This window comes from Watersipora subatra, chromosome 3 (genome assembly GCF_963576615.1).
Source record: "Watersipora subatra chromosome 3, tzWatSuba1.1, whole genome shotgun sequence".
Classification (NCBI taxonomy): Eukaryota; Metazoa; Bryozoa; class Gymnolaemata; order Cheilostomatida; family Watersiporidae; genus Watersipora; species Watersipora subatra.
The window spans coordinates 1,738,549-1,764,495 of NC_088710.1; the positions used below are offsets into that span (position 1 = coordinate 1,738,549).

The following is a 25,947-nucleotide window of genomic DNA, read 5'->3' on the forward strand; positions in this document are numbered from 1 at the left end:
AGGAGCCATAAACAATGTAGGAAAAACTAGGAGCTAGGATAGCCGAGGAGAGTGTTAGAAAGTGTTGCTCATTTTATAGTCAGAGCTCAGGTGAAGGGTGCTGAGGCGAGGGAAACTCATAATAGAAGTCACTCAGGTGTAAGGTGCAGAGGCTAGGGAAACTCATAATAGAAGTCTCTCAGGTGAGAGGAGCTTAGGCTAGGGAGACTCATAAGACAAGTCACTCAGGTGTAAGGTGCAGAGGAGGTGCTAAAAATGTTTTAACGCTACCAGAAAGGAGAGGTAAGGCGATGAATAAAAGGGTTAAAACATGGTAAATGGATAGGACATGAGGCTGATGCCAGCAAAAACAAGCTGACAGTTCTGTCAGCACCTCCATCATCCCGCATAACGAGGTTTTGATCCCATTTTCACCGTGTAATCAGCCAGCCTACACGCTTAGTAACAGTTGTCGAAGCTGTCTAAATTTCTGGCATGAGAATTCTACTATTATTTTTTACATTAATAACTTTTTTGTATTTTGAATTATGCTAAAACCAATTTTATAATTGCTCCCCCAGCCTTGTTGGTCTGCCTTTTGCATTACTTCATAATGGAATACAGAGGGGATAATTGAGCAAAATGAATTGTCTTTATATTTTAGAGCCATTATAAATACCAGATTGTATTTTGTATAAGATATTTTGTAATATTTTAAGAGGTATGAAAGATAATAATATAATAATTTAAGTTATATAAAATTTTGTCCAGTTTCACACTACAATCACAGTAGCGATATAAAACTGTTTGTGTTAGCTGGCAGCAGCTCCCAGCAGACAGAAACTCCTTAGCAATGTGTATCCAAAGTATGAGGTCTGGAAACTACGTACTAATAATTATATTGGTAGTGATTTGTCCTTGAAACATTTAGACCAAATTACTGGAAAAGTTCCAGACCAAAGAGAGCAGTAAAAGCTATGCAGTGATAGTGTGTTGCCCAGAGCACCAAGTTTTGGTAGTTGTCTGCCTCATGATAACTTAAAAAATCATATAGAGTAAGCTGTCATTACCACCTTAGGAATATAGCTTTGACATGACGAGTGCAAGCAATAAGTGTAAAGGTGAACCAAACTATTATCATCTATTTAAAATTTTAAATGTCAAAATTGTTGAACAATCAATATAATCAATATTGCCAAAAAGTGTCGCATATGATGAAGCAATTTTAATGTATTTCTTTCAGTGACGGTTGCTGACCTTTGGCAGCACTTTCCAACATTCTAAGCACCCCCTTCCTCCCCCCCCCTTACTCCCGCGCGTGTGTTTGTCAGTTGATTATAAATGCAGTGTAAAACTTACTCGACTCAGAGCTTGTAGCCTGTGATTGTGATGAAGACATCTGATCAGCTGAGTGAGAAGAGATTGTCTGTTTTGGTCTGGGAGTCTCTGATTGGTCGGTCTGAATCTGCCTGTAAGCCTGGACAGCCGCTTCCAGATTCCAGTTCGTCCCTGAGAGTGAGCAGTTGAATCAAGATATAAGCCAAACGTCATAAAAGAACAAGGAGATCTGATGAGTACATATCACCAAAATCATTACCACTCTGGTAATTGTGATGCTTCGTATGTCGAAACTATTGTATAGTGAATCAAATATTCCTATTAAAATGAAGTATATTATTTAATTCGTTCCAGACTTGACATGTATAACTCCTTGAAGATCTTACTGCACACCTGCACAACGTATCTACACATGCCAGTGTCACTCACTACATGACGAGTTGACCGGTCAGAACTGGCCTCAACTGTGAGAAGGCTATCCATCCTACTAAGACATCCTACCTTGAGTTCCGATTAAAATTATTAAAATATTGCTAGCATACTCTCTAATGTGGATCAGCAACGATTTGTATTGGCAACAACTCTACACAGATATTCGCATCTCGACATACACGTGTATACGAGACAAGAGAAAATGCTAATGTTAGCCATAAAAACCAGGCAAGTACAAAAATGATTTTGGTTTATCAAATGAATTATGTAAACTAGAGATGAACTTCACCTTTCAACAGATATAATTAAAACCTCTAATTGAACGCCACCTTTATTTGAATGCCATCTCTATTTCACTGCCACTATAGGAGAAGGGTTGCAAAATAGATCGCCACCTTTTAATTGAACGCCACCTCCATTTGACCGCCACTTTGATATTCTTTTATCTGTATGAACCCAAAATAGCAAGTGATCAGTAGAAGTGTCCACAAAATCATACTAATAATGATTCGGTTAGATCACTAGCAATTAAATTTTTCATCGTTACTGTAGAGCTTACCATGGTTTTATTGACGGTGTACCTGAGAAAATCGATCATCACAATTATTAGAACTACACTCTGATTCCAAGTCACTAAAATCTAAATCATCTCCATTGCTTCATATTTGTCCATAATGTGGTTTACAATCTGACCTGAAGACTTCAAAGTGTTTTGATGAGCGATGAGAATACTCTTCAGGAACACCGTATAACGTAATAGGAGCCATTACAATGGCGTATTCTAACTTTAACACCTTAGAAACATCTTTAAAAAGAAAAACATTATGTAGTTATGTACGTTTTTCAACTCCAAAGCTTTTACATTTTTTTTAATCTTTGAAAATACCTAATCGAAATACTTAACAGCATCATGGTAATATTTTATAATTAAAGTAGTTTCTTCTTTAACTCGGGCTGATACTTCGACGCACCCTACATATACATTTAAAACTGTTTAGAAAATGCTGGGGCCAATAGCATTAATGCCGATCAGCCCAAAGTAGAGAGCAAAATATAGGCGACATTAGCATCACTTTGCTCGTGAAAGGGTTAAATTAATCTTCCCAAAAATCTGATGAACTAGTCGAAATATACAGAGTCACTCTATAATGGAACGCCACTTCCAATTAAACGCCACTATAGGACAAATGTTGAAAATAAAGCAACATGGCGTTGAAATAAAGGTTTTACAGTATCAGGGTTTGATTACCGTGCGAGGCAGTTTTTCCTAGCGCTCTTAGCATAGCTTTGGAGAGACGAATGGACAGACATGGCTCTTATTGTAGTAAAGAGTAGATGAAATCCAGGCGTTGCACATGTATTAAAAACAGCTTATAAACGGTGGCAGGTAGTGTAAGTGCCTGCCACTTGCCATTAGCGATGCACATAGCCAATGGCTAATTTGAGTAAGCTACTATCCGTGTTGCTAAATTTACTAATAAGAGCCGTGAGAGCAAGCTTTAATGACACTGTGTAACGAAGAGTGTATTTTAATGAAGATAATGGTTCATATCGCCTAATGAATCCATTGCATCTCGCATAGCTTAATTGGTTAGATTATGGCCTGGTGAACGGAAAGTTCCGAGATCAAATCCAGCACGAAGTGAATCTTGCATTCTTAAGGTTCGCGCATACTAGAGAGAATGTGATACGAAAGTGAAGCGATGCAACAAAGCGGCAGCCACAGCGACAAGATTGTGGTGTTTTCAGAGCATCCAAACATGTTTGATTTGGGTGCGACCTCTTGCACGCTATTGGCTGTTCCAAGGTCATAGACCGCGAAAACTGCAAGCGTGGTCGTACCAAACACTCAAGTATTAATAATAATAAATTAATTAATTAATAATAAGTAGTGTGATCAGATATGGAAGAGCAACTCATTGCGCTAGAAAGAGAGAGGCCATGCCTCTATAATCAAAGTCACCAAAATTATAAAAGAGAAGATATCAAGAGGAATAACTGGTGAGAAATTGCAAAAGAGTTAAAAGCTAGCTGGTAAATAAATCATAATAATTAATACATTTCAATTTAAATTAATGCAGATAACAGCACTATATCACTATCATTATATCACTCACATAAATTCGCTCTGATGGACCGCGAATGATATCGCACCAAGTGTGCTTTGAGGTGACATTTGTTTGCTACAGCTGCGCTTGATTCGCTTCTAGTGTGCTCACACCTTTAGATTTTAATAGCTATAGCTAGACAGACCGAACGACAGACGTTGAGATTTATATATAAATTACCAGAAGTCCTTTCACTGTCCCTTGTTTCAGAATTCTGTTGTCCTTTACATTACCTTTGACCCTTTTAGCCTCTAAACACCTCATAAACACAGACTCCTCATAGACACAGACTACTCACCAGCCAGTATGTCATTGGTGAGATTGAAGTCCTGTGAATTAGTTTGAGCCATGAAGTCTTTTACAAGGGAGACCTGTTCGGATGAAGAAACATTCAAGTAAGGGTCATCCGCACTCAGCGATGGCACTGAGTTTACATCTGTTAGAGGGTTGTTAGTCATTTGCTGCATAGCGACTCCAGTATCGGCTGTTCTACGAGCTGTCACATCGTTGGATAACTTGACAGTATCTCCCCTCTGGGAATAATTCTCTGTAGAGTTAATGCTTCGGTTGTGTGGTTTTATATCGGCTTCATACTCGTTGGAGGACTGTCGACTATACCTCGCACCACCAGTGTCACTTGGGGGACTTTGTTGATGCCCTCGTACTGGAGTTTCACTAGACTTCTTAGAGGCAGTGGTACTAGTGCGCCGCCCAGTAGTACCGTTGCTCCCAGCAGGAGTGCGACTAGTCTCGTACTTGCGATGACCACTTGAGCTGTTAGACCTATCTGCAGGGCGAGGAGGTTTTTGCCTTGTATTCTGTCGCGAGGACATTGCTACGATATCCGACTATTATAGGTCTCCAATTGGCTACAAAAATAAGATAACTTCAAGATGTAGAAGGGAAAGACTGCAAGTACTGTTAACATAGTAAAGGAATGTCAGAACATAAAAAGCCATGAACTACATTTCTACTAAAAAAGTGAACACAAACTCGGGAGTCCCATAGTTTAAGACAGTGGTTCTTAACCCGGTTTCGATCGAACCCTAGGGGTTTAGTCGAACCCTAGGGGCTCAATGAGTCAGTCACAAGGATTCGGTGAGTCAGTAGCACGAGTTCAGTGAAGACATCTGAAAAGCAACATTAGAAGTCACGCGATTTGTAAGGTCATGTCTTTGTGACAAGATATGTAATTTATTGTGAGTAAATGCATTGTATTGGTTTGTTCTTTGAGCACAGTGATTTTAGTGAAAAGTTAATTTTTCATCCCACTCAAACATATACCTCTATCTTGAATATGAAACAAATCATATTTTATTGTCCAATAAAAAATGGGTCGGAAAAAGCACATAAAAATTGGTGAAGACCAGTGAGTCCTACAATATTAAGAACCACCCCCTACGGCAGGGGTTGGCAACCTTTCCCACTCAAAGAGCCATTTGGACCCGTTGTCCGCAGGAAAGAACGCAGTGGGAGCCACGAACCCCCTTTGATATTTTAAATTAAAAAAATTAATAAATACTACATGTAATGTTTTTTTAGCTTTTAATGCTTTTATACCATGTTTACATCATAGAACGAAAAGGTGTGGCATGTGTAATGATTTAACTGCTGAGAAAACAAAATTACACTTTTGCAAATACAATAAAATAGCTAATAATAACTTAAATGTAACATGAAAATATTACGTGGTTTTTAAGGTTACTTCTAAAAGAACAATGTAAAATTGAAGTGCCCCACATCGGTAATGACGTGGGGCCACATAAGGTCCCACATCAATACCAACCAAATGAAATATTATTTTTACCTCCGACGGTGTGGGAAGTCCGTGCCGAGATTGAGTAGCTAGCTTGTTCTTTTAAGTAGAGTTTCGCTATTTTTCACCTCCACTCGAGGGTATTTTGCGAAAAATTTTTATCTAATTTGACTTTTTTTTTAAATTTGCAACTTCATGTTTAATTCAGTCCTTCTTTTAACAAAACGCCGAACTTAAATTCTAACTGCAGCAAATATGCTGCGTTTTTTCTGTGTGCTGTCATTTGGCGCGTACAGTGAGTAAGCTGTCAACCAAAATAATAAAAGACAATTTATTCAAACAATGACAAAATATGAATATATGCAAAATAGCCAATTAAAATATTAAGCTATTATACTTGGTTAATGTGATTTTTGCTCCTGGACCACATCATACAGCGCCTGTACGTCGGGGCTGTATGACATCACCTTCACCTTCACACAGGATCCCAAGCTGTCATCTTTGAGACGCCATAATTGCAATTTTTTCAATTATATTACAAAAGCTAATGATAAAACCTCTATATTTTTATGAATTACTTGGCATATGGTAAAAATGAAAACAATCCAAAGTCAGAAGGAGCCGCAGCAAGGGGGGGTGAAAGATCCGCATGCGGCTCCGAAGCCGCAGGTTGCCGACCCCTGCCCTAGGGAAAACAAGTTGCCAACTCACTTGCCGTTAGACAGTAGAACCCCGAGCTAATAATGCCATGAAAAGTTCTGTTTTATGGCTTTAGGAAGCATCATTTATTTTAGTGAACAGCAAACATTTTACTACTTCAAACTCTTTGACATTTATGTAGTAACCTCTAGACATAGCTAAAAATTATATGAACTTCTATTTTACTATTTGTGAGTCAAAAAATTATACATGAATGATATTTTATTGAAAAACACTTTCCGGTAGTATTCTATAAAAATAGCGCTTAAAACCAAAGCACTTCTTAACATTTACCAAAAATTTACCAAGCATGGTTTTAAATTTATTAAGAATTGTTTAAATCGAACTACCTTGGGATTACAGTCAGTATGATTAAATTCAATAATCAGAAAAAAGTCAAAAGATTTTATTAAGCTTCTGTGATATGAAAACTTTAATTTCCACATTTACAGTTGAGAAAAATGCAAAGAAATTGGCTTGATGAAATAAACATATTTTATGGCATAAAACAGAGATGTCTAAAACTTACTGAAGCGACTTGGTTTGGATTTTAGGGTTGTTTAAAGAAAAACACGGCTTCCTTAGCTTAATGTTGGGAGCTAGTAGTAAGGTCTTTATCAAAATGAGTCAGTAATTGGTTATTATCTCATCAAGTACTCAGAAGAAGTACACCCTAGAATAGAGTGCTATTAGGGTTAGGAGTTGGTTCCATTCTAAAATGGTCTTTTGAAATGTTTATGAACATGCATCACAGGAATGGAATTGTCTTTCATTGCATCATGTATTTTTGCACACTGTCATAGAATAGGGCTGGTGAAAGAGGTAGTTCATGGCCCTGAAATGGGGCAAGTGATTCTGGCAGTAAAAGGATTAAAGACACCAATGAGAGACAGCAAACCGAATAAACAAGACTCCGAAATTATGATGGTTTTACAGGCGGAATGAGCAGCAGGCAAGGCAGGCTCAGTGTGAGGTTTATTACCATCTGTTACTTCCAAAATGTCCTTCACAAGAGTCGTTATCCCTTCAAAAAAGAGAGACTCACTGAGCTCACTTCTGTTTCGTCAAATAAGAATGTGAGTAACCCACATGTCTTAAATGAGTTCATTAGATTCACATGTCTTAACTGAGTTCATTAGATTCACAGGCTAAGGAATCGCTAGCATACATTACACTATTGTTAACCAATCCTGGTGTTATTTATCACTATAGATTTACAATAGCAGCGATTTATCTGTCAAGTTTGAAATTAAAATTTTATGAAACTAAATTATATTACAATAAATCAATATGAATGAGCGCAGTAGCACTCGCATTACAGAATTCAAACGGGATATGACTGGAGCAGTTGAAATCTAAAGATGATAAATTCCCTGCATTAAAGTAACCCTAGGAGGAACTGTTGCTCAAATAATAAATGTGATACAAAGATCTCCCTTCAAAGACTAAGACCTATCTATCCTGAACACTTCTATCCATCTACACACTACAATGGATCAACAAGTTAACACAAAGGTAGATGCTATCCTATAGGTACATCTAAACGGGTGATTACACACACCTATACAACTAACGGAGCCAAAGGTTTCTGAATGCAACCTATAACACTCAATAGTGGTGCAATAGCAAGCTGCTGGCAGCGTAATATACTAATCAGTGTGTGGGCATCGAGGAAAACAGCAGTTATCAGATGTGATGTAACTGTATGTGTTGTTATAGAGAGCATGAGATGCGCTGTGGAATGCCTATTATGACTCACAACATTAGCCTCATACCTCACCGCAGACCAAACCGACACATCGTATTGTACCGACAAAGGCATCGTTTTGCTTATTTTGATGTTATGGTGATTAGTCGCTGTGTGATCCTACTAGCTATGTGGTTGGGCTACTACTAACTACTATCACATGTATAATGCTTATCGTATACATCAAATAAATAATAGACATTAGATAATCAATGACTCCTACTCAAATGTATCATACATAAGATTATGTTATGCATATGCCCAGAGTATTTGTATTTTTCCTTCAACAAATATGATAAACATCGTTTTCTAATCCACAACATCAACATACTACATCCACTATCATATGTTTTGGTTTACACACATATGATAAACAGTCCACTATTGATAAAAGTAACCATTAGAAGAGTAAAATAAAACACATCATATGAATTCTGAATTTCATGTTTGACCTTGACATAGTTCCGGCAAGAGTGTTGTAGTAATTAATTCAAGGTTAATCAACCTTGAGATGTGATGTCCTACAGATGATAAAGAGGCTGATCCTACTCTGCACAGCTAATGCGGATGACGGATCGAGCTTTGAGATTATCACCCTGATTTGTGTCAAGGACAGCGGCTCAATAACTTTTTTAACAGCAAAGTTCAACCAGAGCATTGACTGTGCCAAAATGCAGCAATGCATTTGCATAGTATATATATATGCATAGTGTATACATATATATATGCATAGTGTATATATATATGCATAGTGTATACATATATATATATGCATAGTGTATATATATATATATATATATGCATAGTGTATATATATATGCATAGTGTATATATATATATGCATAGTGTATATATATATATGCATAGTGTATATATATATGCATAGTGTATATATATATGCATAGTGTATATATATATGCATAGTGTATAGATATATATATATATGCATAGTGTATATATATATGCATAGTGTATATATATATGCATAGTGTATATATATATATATATATATATATATATATATATATATATATATATATATATATATATATATATATATATATATATATATATATATATATATATATATATATATATATATATATATATATATATGCATAGTGTATATATAGATATATCGTATCTCGTATATATATAAGAGTTTCTCACTTTATAGGCAAATAAAGTATAAGCAACAGTAAAAAATTTGAAACTGGCAACGTTTTAGCGTATCGTTTAGAAACACTTACAAGTACCAGGGTATAAAACTATAACATAAAATATAAATTTGTTACTTTTTATGTGTGATAATATTTCTTTACGCACCATTGAGTTAGTATTATTGTTAGCTAATGCATAGCGATGAAATACGAACATTTTTTTTTCTAGCATAGTGTTTGCAAGAGAAGATTTTCGGGGTTAAACTAAATGGTGAGCATCTTTAAACAGCACAATACCTCGGTGTTGGTTCTATTAGAAATGGGACGCGGCGAATAGACGTTTTGTGTTTATTTATCAAATTGCAATCTTTCAATCAGCTCTTCCGTGTTTGCATAAGGTTTGCAGAGTCGCAGAATAATGGCACCAGTTACAATCATACAAGGTCTCCAATGCGCTACTGGTAACAGATAGTCAACTCACCACAATTTTATTCAGGTCGCAAGTAATCTGCTAGTTTGCAGCATTATTGCAACTATTTGCTTCACAAAAGAAACTCAACTTTTCTCATTCGCAACGCAGCAACACGTGCCCGTGAAAGAGCGTTTTGATTGTATTAGGGCAAATACGAGGTAAAAATATCTCATGGTGAGTAGTAAAGACAACAATAAAATATGTTAGTATCTAATTTTTACTCACATTTCCTTTGCATGAATAAACTACGCTGGCATAAATCCCACTGCAAGCTTCGCATAGGAAGCAGAGGATTGCGAAAAGATCATGACAGTACTAGATATTAGCACCTCGAGGAAACGAAACTTCAGTAAACCGTCGCCAAAATTATACAGGAAATACATGTAGTTCATTGGCGAGCCAACTTTGCTGATGGCGACTCATTTCACAATGAGCGTGCAAAACAAGTTTTGAACGAGTTTTCTCTGTTTCTCGACGAGCTTTTGGACAAACAATATTTCTGGACAATGCTTTTTTCCGGCAGATGAACATCATCCAAACCTCATTACATAGTACTATTTCAACCCTTTGCACTCTGAATCGCCTATGACTTCACATTTCGAATATGGAGCTAATTTTTGTGCTCAATTAGTGCTTTTTTGTGCAACTGGATAGCTTTTCAAGCAAACTGACCACTCGTTCAACTACAAGTAATACTAAGCGAAATAAAAACAATCAATCGAAAAATGTTTTATCCTTGGAATAACAAATCAATAAGTCTCAAAAAGAAATTTATGAGTTTCTCGGCAATGCAAACCCACCAGTTGTGTTGGACCGATTATGACGTACTATTGCTCGGCCTTAAATCTCATCTTCGACATTGCCAAAAAGTTTTTTGTGTAGGGATATGATTATGTTTCAGCATCATATCAAAGCCATTGTATAAAGTTCCAGTCTTATTTGAAAGTTCAGTGAGTAATATATGTTTCATAATCACTCACCGCGTCTTCACTAGCTTGAAGCAGGAAGAACAATGCTTTCCAATACACACTTTCTTATATATGCTTAGGGACCTCAATAAGCTGAGAAAACTACCTAATCCTGCAAGCCGGTGCAAGAGGCTTTGTGTTTGTGATTCGTTGTACAATATGAATAGAACTGTTGACTGACATTATATTTGTGTTAGTTTATGTACAAGGCCCACTCCAGGCTCTACAAAACATGAAACCAAGATATATGAGTTATTCAGAATAAAAGTATTAAGTCACTACACAACATAAATGTTACGGGCATATTATCAACATCCCTTTTACAATATTTGGAAAGAAGCATGTGATAAAGCAAGTCATGAATATCACATATTATGTATCATATGTATCCACAAAGGTATGACGAAGAAATGCTATTTCACATGAATAGAAATGTGTGGAAATAGCTTCTCACAAATGTTTCTCGTATGTAATAGTGTATGAATGAAATATGAACTGAATCTGACTAATTGTCAAAGCAATATAGTTTGTAAAGTCTCTTGTCATCTATCGTCTCATGACCAGTATCAAAGAGATTGTGTTAGTCCCATCAGGCCTAAGAAGCGCAGGCCCCCTCAGCCTGTTCCGACACCTCCTGGGTCAGCCTGGTCACCTAGTACATCTCATAATCCTTGTATTTGCTTGGTAGTTTGACTTGTCGAGCTCTCTGCCATGGAGCTGACATGGCTTCATCTGTAGTTACAGACTGGTCACAGCTAATTGGTGCCGTTTCAACATCAGGTGGCACAGAAGCATTTGCCTGAGGCTCAGACGGGTTAATGACTTCAGCTTCGATGGTAAGGTCAGGACCAGATACCATTGGTCTTAGATCAACTCTGTTTCTTCTCACTGCATTGCCTGTGTTTTCATTTGATACAAGGTACGATCTGTCTGATAGCTGTTCCACTATCCGTCCCTGATACCACTTTGTCTTTTGTGCTTGAATATCTTTCAGCATCACTGGAGAGCCAATAGCCAGTTCAGAGAGATCTCTGGCTGATTTATTATAGTATTTCTGCGCCCGCATTTTTCGATTTGCCTTCTGCTTCAGAACCTCGGCCTCCGGGTCAGAAGCTGTAGGGAGTATGGAGCGTGTAGCTCTACCAAACATTCTCTGTGCAGGCGAGGTAGACATGCCGGCAGTGGTTGTATTCCGATACTCTAACAGGGCCAGGTATACATCATCTGCCCTCCTCATCAATCTCTTTACTATTTTTACGGCGGCCTCTGCTTTGCCGTTACACTGTTGGTGTCCGGGAGATGATGTGGTGTGTATGAAACCCCAGATCTTGCCAAAGTTGGTGAACTCTGCTGAGGTAAACTGTGTTCCATGGTCAGAATGAATCTGATGTGGAATTCCATACCTAGCAAACGCCTTCTTACACGCTTTAATAACAGATCTTGACTGCAGAGCAGAGAGAGGCTCGCACTCGAAGAAGTCTGAGTAGTAGTCAACAAGTATCAGGTAATGCTTGTCTTTATGTGTAAATATGTCCATTCCAATCTTGCTCCACACCTTTGCAGGTATGTCATGACTCTTTAGAGTCTCATGAGGTTGTGCTGGAGAGTCTAATGCACAGGTGACGCACTTATGCGTTTTGATTCTTATGTCCTCGGCCATTTGGGGCCAGAACACTGCACTTCTGGCTCTCCTGATTGTTGCTGCGGTACCTTGATGGCTACTATGAAGTTTCTCTAGAATATCCGGTTTCATCATATCTGGAACTACAAGTCTTGAACCCTTATAGATGACCCCATCAAGTACAGCCAACTCATCTCGATAGGAGTAGTATGGCCGGAGCTCTTCCGGCAGATCACCTATTTTATCAGTCCATCCTGACAGAATCATTGTTTTCAGCTGGCTCAGAATGGGATCAGTCCTGGTTTGCTGTTGTATTTTCACATATGTCGCCTCTGAGACTGGCAGGTCTCTCTTTATGATTTCTGGATTCAGGTCAGACATGAATGACCTCAGCTGGTTGACTGTGAAAATTTGTTCTTCATTGATTCCCTGTTCAGGTGTGCCAGTGGGAGCTCTTGAAAGTAGATCTGCACTAATCTGTTCCTTTCCTGGCTTGTAGACTACCGACATAGGATACCGTTGAAGGGCCAACAACATCGACTGCAGTCGTTTTGGTGCTTGAATAAGTGGTTTGCTGAATATTGACTCCAGTGGACTGTGATCTGTGTGCACAGTGACATCAGGATTTCCAAAAACATACTGATCAAATTTCTGCATACCAAAGACAATGGCAAGCAGCTCTAGTTCTATGGGCGCATAATTCCGTTCACTGTCAGTCAGACTCCGAGAGGCATAAGACACTGGTTGACCATCTTGTAAGAGTACTGCACCAAGACCCTCTGTGCTGGCATCTGTTTGCACTACAACTGCTTTGTTCACCTGAAAGTATCTTAGAGAGGAAGTTGCGGTGATTAAACATTTTAGTTTTGCAAAGGCATGTTGCTGATCTTCACCCCATCTGAACTCTCCATCTGACACCCCTACTAGTCTGCGCAATGGCTCACATTCTGCAGAACAGTGTGGAACAAACTTGGCCAAATAATTCACATGACCAAGGAATCTGCGCACCCCATCACTGTTGGTGGGAGCGGTCATCTTGGTAATAGCTTGAATTTTAGCAGGGTCTGGTCTTATGCCCTCCGGTGTTATTATGTGGCCAATATATGGTAGTGAATCGAGCATGAACTTGCACTTCTCTCTGTTGAGTTTCAGGTTTACTCTCCTAGAGCGGGCAAGGAATTTCTCCAGATTTGCATTGTGGTCCAGCGTAGCTTCTTCATATGTTGCGCCTTTTCCATAGATTAGAATGTCATCCGCTACCACTCTCACTCCCTTTAACCCACTCAAAGCATCTGAGAGTCGTCTTTGGAACTCTTCTGGACTCGATGACAAACCGAAAGGCATTCGGAGCCATTTGTATTTCCCAAAGGGAGTCCAAAAGGTTGTCAAATCGCTAGATGCCTCACTCAACTTTACTTGGAGAAAACCATCTTTAGCATCACACAAGGTAAACACCTTGGCACCATCCAGATCGCTGAGAACATCATCCAGAACTGGCATGGGGAAATGGTTCCTCTGTATCACCTTGTTGAGGTTACAAGGGTCAATGCACACACGTAGTGAACCATTTGGCTTTCTGACAGATACATTATTGCTAATCCATTGTGTAGGGTAGTCAACTGGAGCTAAAATACCCTTCTCTGTGTAGCTATCTAATTTAGCTTTCAGATCAGTCATCATGGAAAGTGGCGTCTTTCGGTTGTGGCTCTGTCTCGGTATGGCTTCTTTGTCAACTTCAATATGGTATTCTCCTGGCAAGCAACCAATTCCTTCAAATACATCTGGATAGCTTTTGAGGATTTCTTGAAAGTTGTCACCACTAACAAGAGTTACCCATTCATCTTTGATTGAGATCAGCCCGAGCTCAAGGCAAGCATCTAGAGACAGCAAGCTGTGATTGCGTGTTTTGTGTACCAGAAAGTAGAAGGTTTTACCAGCGACTTCCAGTTCACATCCTCCTAACGCCCTAGTAGTTGAACCATCAAACTGTTTCAGCTGTTTACGGTTGCCATCTAGACTGGGTTTTCCAAGATCTATGTAATCTGTGTGGTTCAAAATATTACAGGACGCTCCGGTATCCAGCTGAAATCTGGTCTGCTTTCTATTTCCCTTCACCTTGGTGACAACAGATGTGAGCAGTTTCCTGTCTCTCCGGACAACATGAAGGCATAATAGGGAGTCCTCTGACCCTTCTCCTTCATCCTCCACAAGATTCACTTGTCGTTTAGATTGACATTGCTTCTTATAGTGGTTGTACTTTTTGCAGCCATGGCACTGTTGTCCCCATGCTGGACATTTTCGTGGAGGATGGGATCCGCCACAATTTCTGCACACACTTCTGTTGCTTGATTTACCAACCCGGGTGGGCCTTGTTCCTTCTTGATTATCATTCTTGCCATCATTCTTCTTTGTAGTTACTACCTGAATGGCCTCCTCTGACTGAAGAGTGGCCATGTCATTCTTCGAGTTTTCTGCAATGCGGCATTTCTTTATTGCCTGCTCTAATCCAAGTCCGGTATCACCTCCAGCGTCATCGAATAACTTTCGTCTCAGTTGATCATCATTGATACCCAGAAGCAGAGCTTGAAGCATGAAGTCGTCATACATAGTATTGAGTTGACATTCACGCGCGACTTTATGAAGAGCTGTAACATATTCATCTATCGTCAGGGTGTTCTGCTTCATTGAAAGGAGTTGATGTCTCTTGACAAGCTTGTTTGTGCCGCGGTTACAGAAAGCATCAAATTTCTCAATCACATCTTTATAAACATCTTTTGACTTGCCAGTCTGGAAAGTGAATGTTTTAAATATATCACTTCCCCTTGGTCCAACGCACCTCAACAAAAGAGCAACCTTAACTTTGTCATCTGAGTTAGTCTTTTCAGCTGCTGTGAGAAATAACTCGAATTCATCTTTGAATCTGCTCCACTGATTGGATAAGTCTGCTCCATCTTCTATAGGCTTAGGAGCTAGAAAGTCAACACTGATGCTCATATTGTTAAGTTGTTGTTGTGATTTGAGATAGGTAGAAGCTTTGAGATTTGTGATTCATCAACTGTCAGTCACTTCTCATCAGTAGTAGTATCTCCTCACTCGGGGCACCATGTTTGTGATTCGTTGTACAATATGAATAGAACTGTTGACTGACATTATATTTGTGTTAGTTTATGTACAAGGCCCACTCCAGGCTCTACAAAACATGAAACCAAGATATATGAGTTATTCAGAATAAAAGTATTAAGTCACTACACAACATAAATGTTACGGGCATATTATCAACACTTTGCCTCCTAAAGCCAACTTGGTTTCCTTAGCCCAAGTTCCCGAAGCATAGTCATACATGAGAGAGACATTTGCATATATACAACATGCCCTTGTCTTTATCCCTGAACAAAGGCACTGCAACTATTGGGGTTCAAACATACATGTAGGTTTTACCACCACCAGGAATCATGTTAGGAAGCAACGAGCTTCAGACACGGTGTCTGACACGTCTGTATACTATCCTCTGGTACACTATTACGGCCTACAGTCATCATGAGCTCACCAAAGTGTTAGTCACACTGGTAGCAGAAATCATACATGAGCATGAAGATAGCATGTGAACCAGATTTTTATCTGGTACTACAATCGAAATTGGCTTTACCTGTATGAGTTGAGTCATCCTTTTCTTATACTTATTCTCCTGGCCATATTAGCACTTGCCAGTCTAACCTGTTATCTTCAGCTTTAACCTGCATTAGCTGAGTACACACCTGCTCCTATTTTGCCTGCTCCCATGCCTTGATTAGGCATTCAAGTCACTCTCTCCTACCGACATCATCTGAGTCATACAGAGGGTAGATTCTAAACTCCTCATAGCCTGGCTCCTCTTCTATCAGGGCTTCCTGCACCTATATCTGTTTGGCCCAAGAGGTTTTTTGGGGCTACCATTCCACCTGTTTCGGCATGGTTAACCTCACAGCTCGTACAGGTTGCTGCCAAAACAGCATCTTATCCGTCGACAGACAGCTGGTTGTCTGCAGGTGGTTTTGCCTGAGTCTTACTAGCCTTGCAGCTGGTACAGGTTACTGTTGAAACAGTATCCTCTGCACCTCTCTAATTTGAAGTGTAGGGAGCTAAGTGAACCTCTCCGCCGACAGACAGGCTGTCTGTAGGTAACTTTACCTTAGCCTGGGTAGGAGGTAGCTTAGCGTTCTTCAGAACTTTGTCCTTCAGGGTACCCAAGTTTGCCAAGGCATCCTTGAACTCCTGCTCATTTTTCATCTCCAACTGGAGCTGGCACTCATCGACTTTTACAGCTGTAATAGCATTTTTGTACTGTTTCTTAATCATTGAACTTTGTTCAGCAAGGATATGTTTACGCTGTTGGATGACCTTACATGACATGAAACCTGACTGAACCTCATTAAGGAAGCTGCTCACCTGATTCAGGAAAGGTTGTGGCTTACCATGAGCTGCCTCTGCGCAGCTGGTGCTACGACCATGCATTTGTTTGTGGAATAGCTTCTTCTGAGCTGGTGCCACCCATCATTGATGATTTTTCTGGTCGACCTTCCTTCCTGTCCTTCCCATCTCCGGGACCTTTACTTTTGTTATCAGATTTAATCGTCAAGTTTTGCAACTTGCCATCATCCGAAATATGCCAACGTAGACCAGCAGTAATAGGTCTAGGAGGCAACAATGTAATTGGCTTAAAACCTTTTGGACATAATGCATTTAAAACAGTCAAGAATTTCAGCTGCCGTAATTCATTTATGCCCAAAAAGTTTATGCTCAATTTTTTTATAACTTGAACCTCAGTGACCTATACCTGTACAGTGGAACCTCAGTTTTCAAACGACTCGCAGTTCGAACAAATCCGAGTCCGAACAAAAAATTCGAGAAATTCTTGCTTCGTAGTTCGAACCAAAATCGGAGTTCGAACGACGCGTGAGTGCGTATGTGAGGGTAGGATGCTGAGCGGCGTACGGGTGTAGATCGCTCTTTCCTAGACCAACTGTTGTCCCATTGTCCGAGATTAAACAAATGTGTAGCAAATGGGCCGAGTTACAGAATTTCGTCGAACTCCACCACCCCGATAAAGCTGCAGCAACCAGAGTCATCAATGGCTTTAACGACACTATCATGAACCACTTCCGAAAAGTGCTAAAAAGAAGGCAGAAGCAAGAGTCATTGGATAGATATTTTAAGAGAAAAGAACATCCTGTAGCCGAGTAAAAAATCCTATTCATAATTCTTTTCTTTATCCTTTTTTTATTTTTACACGTTCATGTTAGCGTAATCTTTCGTATGGAAGATCATGACAACGCGAACGTACGATTAGCCTGGGTTACATTTATGTTTATGTTATTTGTGTCTTTGCCATTTTGCTTAACATTTTTTGAGATATACATTGCTTTTTATGTTGGTCAGCATTTTAATGTGCAATTTCATGCATAAAATAATGTATAAAATACTAAAAAGGTAAACATTCAGGGTGTTGGAACGGATTAAAACTTATATATATTAATTCTAATGGGAAAACCTGTTTCGGATCTCAAACAACTCGGTTTTCGACCAACCTTCTGGAACGGATTGTGTTCGAGAACCGAGGTTCCATTGTATATACTTTCTAACTGAACCTCTGCTTTACCCACTATCTTTAACTCAGAACCATCTATTACAGTCTGAACAGTTTATGGCGCTCTCAACTGTAAATCTAACCAGTTAGCTGTTTTTTTTGTTACTGTTGAAATCTCATTCCCTGTATCAAGCACAAAATTAATCTCAATACCATTTACCTTTAAACTTTTTATTATTTTATCATCTTATCAAATAGTATCAAATGAAAAAAACCTTACACTCTTACTAAGATGACGGAAACATTCGTAGTGTCTATCTCTTATATCTGAACCTCGGTCCATATTCCTGTCAGTTTTGCTACTGCTACTTGTGTCATAGCGGTACCAGTTAAGATCTCGTCTCCGAGAGTCTTCAGAGCTATTCCTAGCACAGTCAATACTAGTATAACCTTTCCTATTGCAAGTAAAGCACCTAGCAGCAGGATAACTGTGAAGCCGGTGCTGCTGGCTACCACAGTTGTAACATTTATCACTCTTAGGTGAAAGTTCACCCTTAGACCTAGTACGCCAATTATCTCTATCAGCACTAGAATTCCTAGAAGACCGACTAGAGTTTCTATGTCGGCTTCTACATTCACGCCTAGTAGACTCATGACCTGAAGATCTACACCCAACCTTGGGGTACTTATTCTTAGACCTATTATCATAATAGTCCTTACACTTCTTTTGAGAAATTCTATGAACTTCTACACCTTCACTATAATAGTAACTAATAGTGCTTCTAGTTTTTTTTTGATTATCTAGAAACAATGGTCGCTACTTCTGAAACCTCAGTACTACTAGCTTTAGCCTTAGTAATTTTAATAACGCTTTTGAATCACGAGCAAGTTGTCTAGCTCTGAGAGTATCGGATAACCTTGTCCAATCTAAATCCTTTTCCTGCATCAATTGTCTACTTAGCGTTGACTGTCTGAGTCCATTAACAGCTATTACAAGAGCAAAATCTTTCCTGTTATCATTGCCACCAAAGCTTAAATTCCTGCTGAATTTCTCAACTCATAACATATAATCATTTTCATCACATGCAAAAAGAACAAGTAATAAATTTCAGTCTTAATGTATACTGTCTCCTCACCATAATTTCTATTTAGGTGTTCTATGGCCTGCTCATAAGTAGAATCATAAGACTAAACTAAAACCTACATGTTGTAAAGCCTCACGTCTGTCCTTACCTATAGGCATTCAAAAACGCAAGCAGTTTAATGTGACCGCTAAAGTTATCCTGACCTCCTTCAGTCTCACCCATTTGCAGAGTGGTAAGTTCTAGCATAAACCGAATTCGGTTAGCCAAGACTCATATGATTTGGCTACATCATTGATTAATTACTAACTTGGGTAAATAATTAACATTGACCCTGAATGCAGCCATCGTTAAAAAGAACAAAAGCACCTCTACCACGATCACCACTCAAAAGTATACAAACACCTACCCTCACTCTTCCTGAAACGAATAGGTAACTAATTCCTGTAACACAATCACTAAACACTTATCTTTACACCACTCTCGAATGTCAACACAACTATTTGGATATTAAACATCACCGTATCACTTTTCCTTACACCACTCTCGAATGTCCACGTGACAGTTCGAGAACTAAACGCCGTCAACGCTGTATTGCTTTCTCCTGCAAACCAAGTTTGCCTACGACGCCATGTTTTATAATCACTCACCACGTCTTCACTAGCTTGAAGCAGGAAGAAGAGTGCTCTCCAATACACCCTTGTTTATATATGCTTTGGGACCTCAATAAGCTGAGAAAGCTACATAATCCTGCAAGCCGGTGCAAGAGGCTTTGCCTCCTAAAGCTGATCTGGTTTCTGTAGCCCAAGTTCCTGAAACAATCTCAGGCATGCGAGAGACGCCTGCATATACAAAAGTACATACGCTGTCACAAGTGAAGGCACAAGTTAGACTAAAGGGACAATGAAAGGTTTGACAATTCCAACACCAGAATACTAACTGAGGAACACTTGAGTAATGCGAGCCATAAAAGGCGCAATACTAAGGCTAAGGTGCAAAGGAAGGCTAAGGCTGGAAGGCACAATACTAAGGCTAAGTAAAACTCTATCTAAACTTCATCATACTAAGCACTTTGCACTAGGAAATGGCTACATTCAGTGCAAAACAGAAAGACTTAACGTTATGAATGACTACACTGCCTGGGGACTTGTTAAATTCAATGTGGCATGCCATGCAAGACTACTGACTACCCTACTAGAGCTAAGACAAAAGGTACTGGTTCTTTAGGCCTTGGTAGGAGCTGCAAACATGGTGAGGTGTCAACCCCTGTTTGGGCTTATGCAAAGGTTATGTGGTCAGAGCGATTCAGTTATCCTGGAATCAGGAGATGTCGGTGGCTGTACCATCAAGCATAGGTGTATGTCATCTTTATTTTTACAAAACCTAATATCTTTAGATAGAACCTCATATAACCTTATTAACAATATCGAAAATTCATAAGCCCATGTGTGTCCCGCAATTGGGATCTACTGCCATCAACAATTTCTCATATTCTTCTGCTTGTCTGCATTAGAATATTTGACAACTCGTATGTTCCCCTCATTTCAACATATGTAACTCTGAATCAAGTGACTGGGCATGAAGCATGTCTCAAAAGGCATTTTATTGGGTAGATATCTTTGAAGTGACTGTACTGGCGATTGTCTACCATCTCTTCATGACGTGCTTTGGATAGCATGTCAGCGTTTTCACTACAATTAGCCAAACTCTTTGCATTCCTTCATCGCCGACGTACATGTTCTGATTGTCTTTTTAAATAATCATTACCAAAATGATGTACTAAAAACTTGAAATTTACAAATGGATTTGATCTTTTTGCTTACTGAGTGGAGCCATTCTCCAATACCATACATTCATGTTAACCAAGTCAGTAAAAATTTCACTCAAAACACTCAGATGGGCCAGCGTCTAATATTTATATCACTTACCAATTAATTTCTGTTAATCATCTTTACATGCATATTTCTTCGTAGCATTATCAGACCTAAAAAAAACTTCAAGCCCTGAACATGTGATCAAATCTGTGTGGGTCAACACATTGCTGAAGAAAAACTCATGACGATGCTTTTCATGATCTGTATTTGATTATCGCTCTATAGCTATATGAGACCAGCTGGCTTGCCATATTTTTATGACACCCAATAAGGGTTTATTTTCCTGTTTTATAATGACTTCCTTCTTACTGCCACATAAAACTAAAACCTTTTACAAGAAAGCAAACGATGTAAATTGCTTTTAGGGCAATGGCGTTTCTAATAATCGGAGATATATTTAGCTAAAAAGCTTAACATTTTTTCCATCAATACAGCACCAAGGCTATGCACGTTGAAATTACTCTTAATCTACATTGGGACACATTAATCGAGGCAGAAAGACCAGGCCAGCACAATGTCTAGTAAACTGCTTCCCTTTTTGCATACTTCTCTCAATAGACAAAAGAGCTCTTACTGGTTTGGAACAAATTTATCCATATATTCAACAGACCCCAAAATGTTTTTCAACAGCTTTCTCATCAGCTGATACAGCATCATCCCTAAAACCACAACTTTAGACTGCTTTAACAGTCAGTATATGACCCAAAGCACAGAATTATTTCCTAATAATGCATTCTTCTTTCTGTTCAATGCTATTTTTTCTTGTTCGGCGTTATACCAGCCTGTTCAATACCTAAGCATGAGCTATCACCTCCAATCATGCTCTACTACTGATGGAGCATTCACCAAAACATCGATGTACATAAGGGGAACACCGAGGAACATAAGGGACATTTTTCAGAACTGCCATTCATGGCCTGGTCGAAAATTTTAGGTGAATCACAAGCACTTATAAGCAGATGGACATAACAAAATTTTAGGTGAATCACAAGTACTTCTAAGCAGGTGGACATGATAAAATTTTAGGTGAATCACAACTACTTATAAGCAGATGGACATAATAAAAAATTTTGAAGCCAAATAACTTGAGCTGCGAAGTAACTGGTGCATTTTACCAAAAAGCTGTAATAAACAAGAATAAAATTTACTGCCCTCTTTTTACACCTGATATATATTAACACTACATTGCTGTACACCCGGTTCACACGCTAGCAAACCCGAAATTTTCATTCCATCATAAGAGAAGTTTTGGTCATCAACTATATAAAATTGGTTTTCTGACTGTTGCATTCTGCTAAAGAGGCTTTAGAATTTTTAGTATACCGATTTGCAGGGGATTTCCAATGAGTGAAATGTTCACTTGCGCGAGAGAACTTTATATTGGTGTTAACTATGCAGTTATAAACATGTAAATGCATCTTCCAGTTATAATTATTTACAGCAAGAACAAAGTTCACCATTACCCAGGTCATTTAGTTCAGCACATTCAGCACTGATATCACTGGCTCTGCTACAGTTTTGTTGCAAGCTACTGCTGATCTGATTGAACATGTTAAAAATCAAGCTCTTCTTCATATCACCACACATTGAATATAGACAATGAGTATGTTTTATCACTGTATTCATAGATCTGTTATCGTTCATCCTGGTTCTCATTTGCTTTCTTTACCTCCATATCTTGACTAGGAAGTTTTGATCAGCTAGTTTCCATTCATTTTAGTAGAAGCTGGTCTACAAGTCACCTGTTGGTGATGACATACGTAATTTCACACTGTTGTGAGGTTTTGTTTTCTACTAAGCTACTCATGTGTGCATTTCCTAACTGGTTTCTGTTATTAAACATGACGGATCAAGTCATTGTTTCTCAACTCAAGTGGTTGTCAACAGCTTGCAGTATGCTAATGCGAAAAGTAATGTTTAGGTACCTCTAGCTGGGAATAAATCTTTGCTTTCTCCTTCATAACACACAAGAAATCAAAACCAATTACCTAACATACATGTACATATTTTTAAAAACCCCAAGTGCATGTATGCATGTTTTTTCGACACTCATAAAAGCCTATTACTAAATACTAGTATTTGTTGCATATATATGATCAGTTTACACAGCAGCCTCTAGTGTTCTTCATTCTGTATTAACCAAATCCAGGCGTACCCTAATAAATGTAATTACACGATTAGTATAATATCAACAAGGTCAGAATTTTGCTTGAATAAATTGCAAAAGAGAACTTGCCTCTATGGCTTCTTACGCAACTACAAAACTATTGTACATCCACATGTTTGCATTTTATGCTATGCTTTGTGCCCTCTAATTATGCAAACCCCGGTAGCACAGGTCTAAATGGTAAGGTTTCTAATTTTCTTTCCATTTATTTCAGAATGATTATTAATACTATAAAAGATGTGGCAACATGTATTAACACAATATATTTACATGTTGTTCCAAACTGTTATGACCAAATTTCCACTACTTATTGACTGACCCTCGTATATAATAATATATGCTAAAAAATATGTTTGTTAAGTGTTCTGATGCTTTTGTCTCATACCAGCGGTTGTCACATTGTGATTTCTCAAGTCAAGTGGAAAAATCATGGTGTAGTTTGGCATTTGGATTTGCAGTTGACATACGGTGATGGAAACAATTCCGTATGTAACAACTCAACAGGGAGAAAAGTTTAACTACTGGTTGCCATTTTAGGGAGACGCTTCCCGATGAATTTTCTAAGTCAGAGTTTCCGAATACTTGCCCATGCACGATCACCTCGGGTATGCTATTATGAGAGGTTTAGTTTCACCAATTTGACTACCTTGTTATGTTGTATTTTGGCATGTGTTGATACACCCTATGTCTATATTTCCAGTTCATACCCGTTGTCATTGCATAATATGAGGTGACTTGTAGTCCAGACACTGAGTCTAGATAACATTACAAATGGTTTTATAAGTTCTGGTAGCCAAGCTGGAATACCTGCTGGAATACCTAAGTTGGGGACATCCTATCTACATAGTTTCTTTTAGGTTTCTCCAATTAGATTGTCACTCTGTTTGAATTTAGTTATGTAATAATTGTCAACATAGGATAACAGTTAGGGGGTTATTGGAGCTGATTAGTCGGTGACAGCAGCCGTACTGCTTGCCTTTAATAGTTCATTTATAGAATAAGTATTTATTGTTAAGATGTTGTTAATTCTGTTACTGCAACAGACTAAAATAATGCATCTTTGAATTTGAGCTTTCTATAAGTATATCAACATACTATGTCTCCTGTTTGTCATTGATATCTTTGGTTGTGGTGTTTTTGTAGCTGACTTGCTGTTTAGCGTTCCACAAATCTGCCGACTCCGTTACCTTGCAACGCTACAAAAAGCTGATCAACAAAATTGAGAAAAGATTTGATAGGATCTCATCTCAAGAGTATCTTGTTTACAGGTAAATCTTCGGTGCTCTCTTCTGTCTTGTACTCACTCCCCTTTCTATCGCAGTTTCCTGTATAGTATATAACAGGCATAGCACTCACCTATGTACTGATTATATAGTCCTAGAAGACAGTCATAGTACACTACCTGTGTACTGATTATATAGTCCTAGAAGACAGTCATAGTACACTACCTGGGTACTGATGATATAGTCCTGGAAGACAGACATAGTACACTACCTGGGTACTGATTATATAGTCCTGGAAGACAGTCATAGTACACTACCTGGGTACTGATTATATAGTCCTAGAAGACAGACATAGTACTCTAGCTGTGTACTGATTATATAGTCCTAGAAGACAGACATAGTACTCTACCTGGGTACTGTTTATATAGTCCTAGAAGATATACATAGTACTCTATCTGGGTACTGATTATATAGTCCCAGAAGACATACATAGTAGTCTACCTGGGTACTGTTTATATAGTCCTAGAAGACAGTCATAGTACACTATCTGAGTACTGATTATATAGTCCTAGAAGACAGTCATAGTACACTATGTGTGTACTGTTTATATAGTCCTAGAAGACAGTCATAGTGCACAACCTGAGTACTAATTATATAGTCCTAGAAGACAGACATAGTACACTACCTGAGTACTAATTATATAGTCCTAGAAGACAGACATAGTACACTACCTGGGTACTGATTATATAGTCCTAGAAGACAGTCATAGTACACTACCTGGGTACTGATTATATAGTCCTGGAAGACAGACATAATACACTACCTGGTTACTGATTATATAGTCCTAGAGACAGTCATAGTACTCTACCTGGGTACTGATTATAGTCCTAGAAGACCGACTTATATTTTATAGGTCATCCAGCAGTCTTTTTCTGACTGGCAGCAAGCTCCTTGTCTTCACAATTCCTCTCTTTGTCTACTACAAGTGTGCCCAGACTATGTATAGACTGCTCGTGGAGAAGGATACTCGGCATCCCTCACAAATTGACCGCAGAGAGGAAGTGACTCCAATTATGGCCATCTTCGGTTTCGTTATCTCAACTACCATCGGGCTTGCAGTTTTGATAATGTCTCGTGTGTTTGTTCGTCGCATCTATTACAACGATAGTACCAACCAGTTTCGATTAGTCATCAGTAATGTGCTCGGGAATCGTAGTAGGACAATCGGGCACCACAGCCTCGTCCCAACTCATGGAATGCTTATAACTCACAGGCTTGATAAGGATAAACTGTTTATAGCTGAGGAAGGCTTTGTGCCAGGCCCATACTACCACAATTTGATTTCCTAGTGTTCCTTATCAAGGTGTTATTGGCAACTTTTATTACTGCGTGTGAATGTGAATTTTATAGGTTTTTCAATTTGTAAATATATTGCTAACTGTACAGTTGTACAGTACACTAGTACAGTTGATGCCCAGAGATCAGGTGACCCAAGGAACAGATACACATGTAGATTCAAATTTAGGAGGTTGGGTGCTTGAAATTGACTTTATAACCTCCATTCGGTTGTCAAACATACTTTTTTGGTCTATTTTATTTTTAAATGTTTTTCTCATTTCTGTAGATATTTCCAGCTAGCTCTCTGGAGCTTTGATATTCTGCTGTTTCTTGTTTCATCAATTTACAATTTGGAAGCTTCGGTATTAGTGACTTCATGCAAAGTTTCTCTATTTCCATTAATTTCTGCATAAAGATGTC

The 25,947-nt window shown here is 38.6% G+C and overlaps 3 protein-coding genes across 5 annotated transcripts in view; 2 read left to right on the forward strand and 1 right to left on the reverse strand.

Annotated features, from left to right (window-relative positions):
- The window catches only part of LOC137390266 (OTU domain-containing protein 7B-like), a 43,379-nt gene extending 33,333 nt beyond the window's left edge, over nucleotides 1-10,046 (reverse strand). Inside the window, exons 1-3 of one of the 2 annotated variants that reach the window (XM_068076601.1) lie at nucleotides 9,917-10,046; nucleotides 4,156-4,726; nucleotides 1,339-1,488 (exon numbers count right to left, since the gene is read on the reverse strand). In XM_068076601.1, coding sequence (XP_067932702.1) covers nucleotides 1,339-1,488; nucleotides 4,156-4,690 — 685 coding nt within the window. In that variant the 5' untranslated portion in view covers nucleotides 4,691-4,726; nucleotides 9,917-10,046. Of the gene's footprint in view, nucleotides 1-1,334; nucleotides 1,489-4,155; nucleotides 4,727-9,916 lie in introns of both variants that reach the window. The other variant, XM_068076602.1, reaches the window with a different exon arrangement.
- Nucleotides 1-25,947, forward strand: part of LOC137390265 (polyubiquitin-A-like) — a 253,552-nt gene that overhangs the window by 208,052 nt on the left and 19,553 nt on the right.
- On the forward strand, nucleotides 157-25,655 carry LOC137390268 (uncharacterized). Of its 2 annotated transcripts, XM_068076604.1 has the most exons (5): nucleotides 157-182; nucleotides 7,249-7,388; nucleotides 23,504-23,571; nucleotides 24,110-24,234; nucleotides 25,103-25,655. In XM_068076604.1, exons 3-5 carry the CDS (start codon nucleotides 23,518-23,520, stop codon nucleotides 25,536-25,538), a joined length of 615 nt encoding a protein of 204 aa, XP_067932705.1. In that variant the 5' UTR covers nucleotides 157-182; nucleotides 7,249-7,388; nucleotides 23,504-23,517; the 3' UTR covers nucleotides 25,539-25,655. The 2 variants fall into 2 exon arrangements, with proteins under 2 accessions (XP_067932705.1, XP_067932704.1); XM_068076603.1 differs by lacking the exons at nucleotides 157-182; nucleotides 7,249-7,388 and adding an exon at nucleotides 22,363-22,402.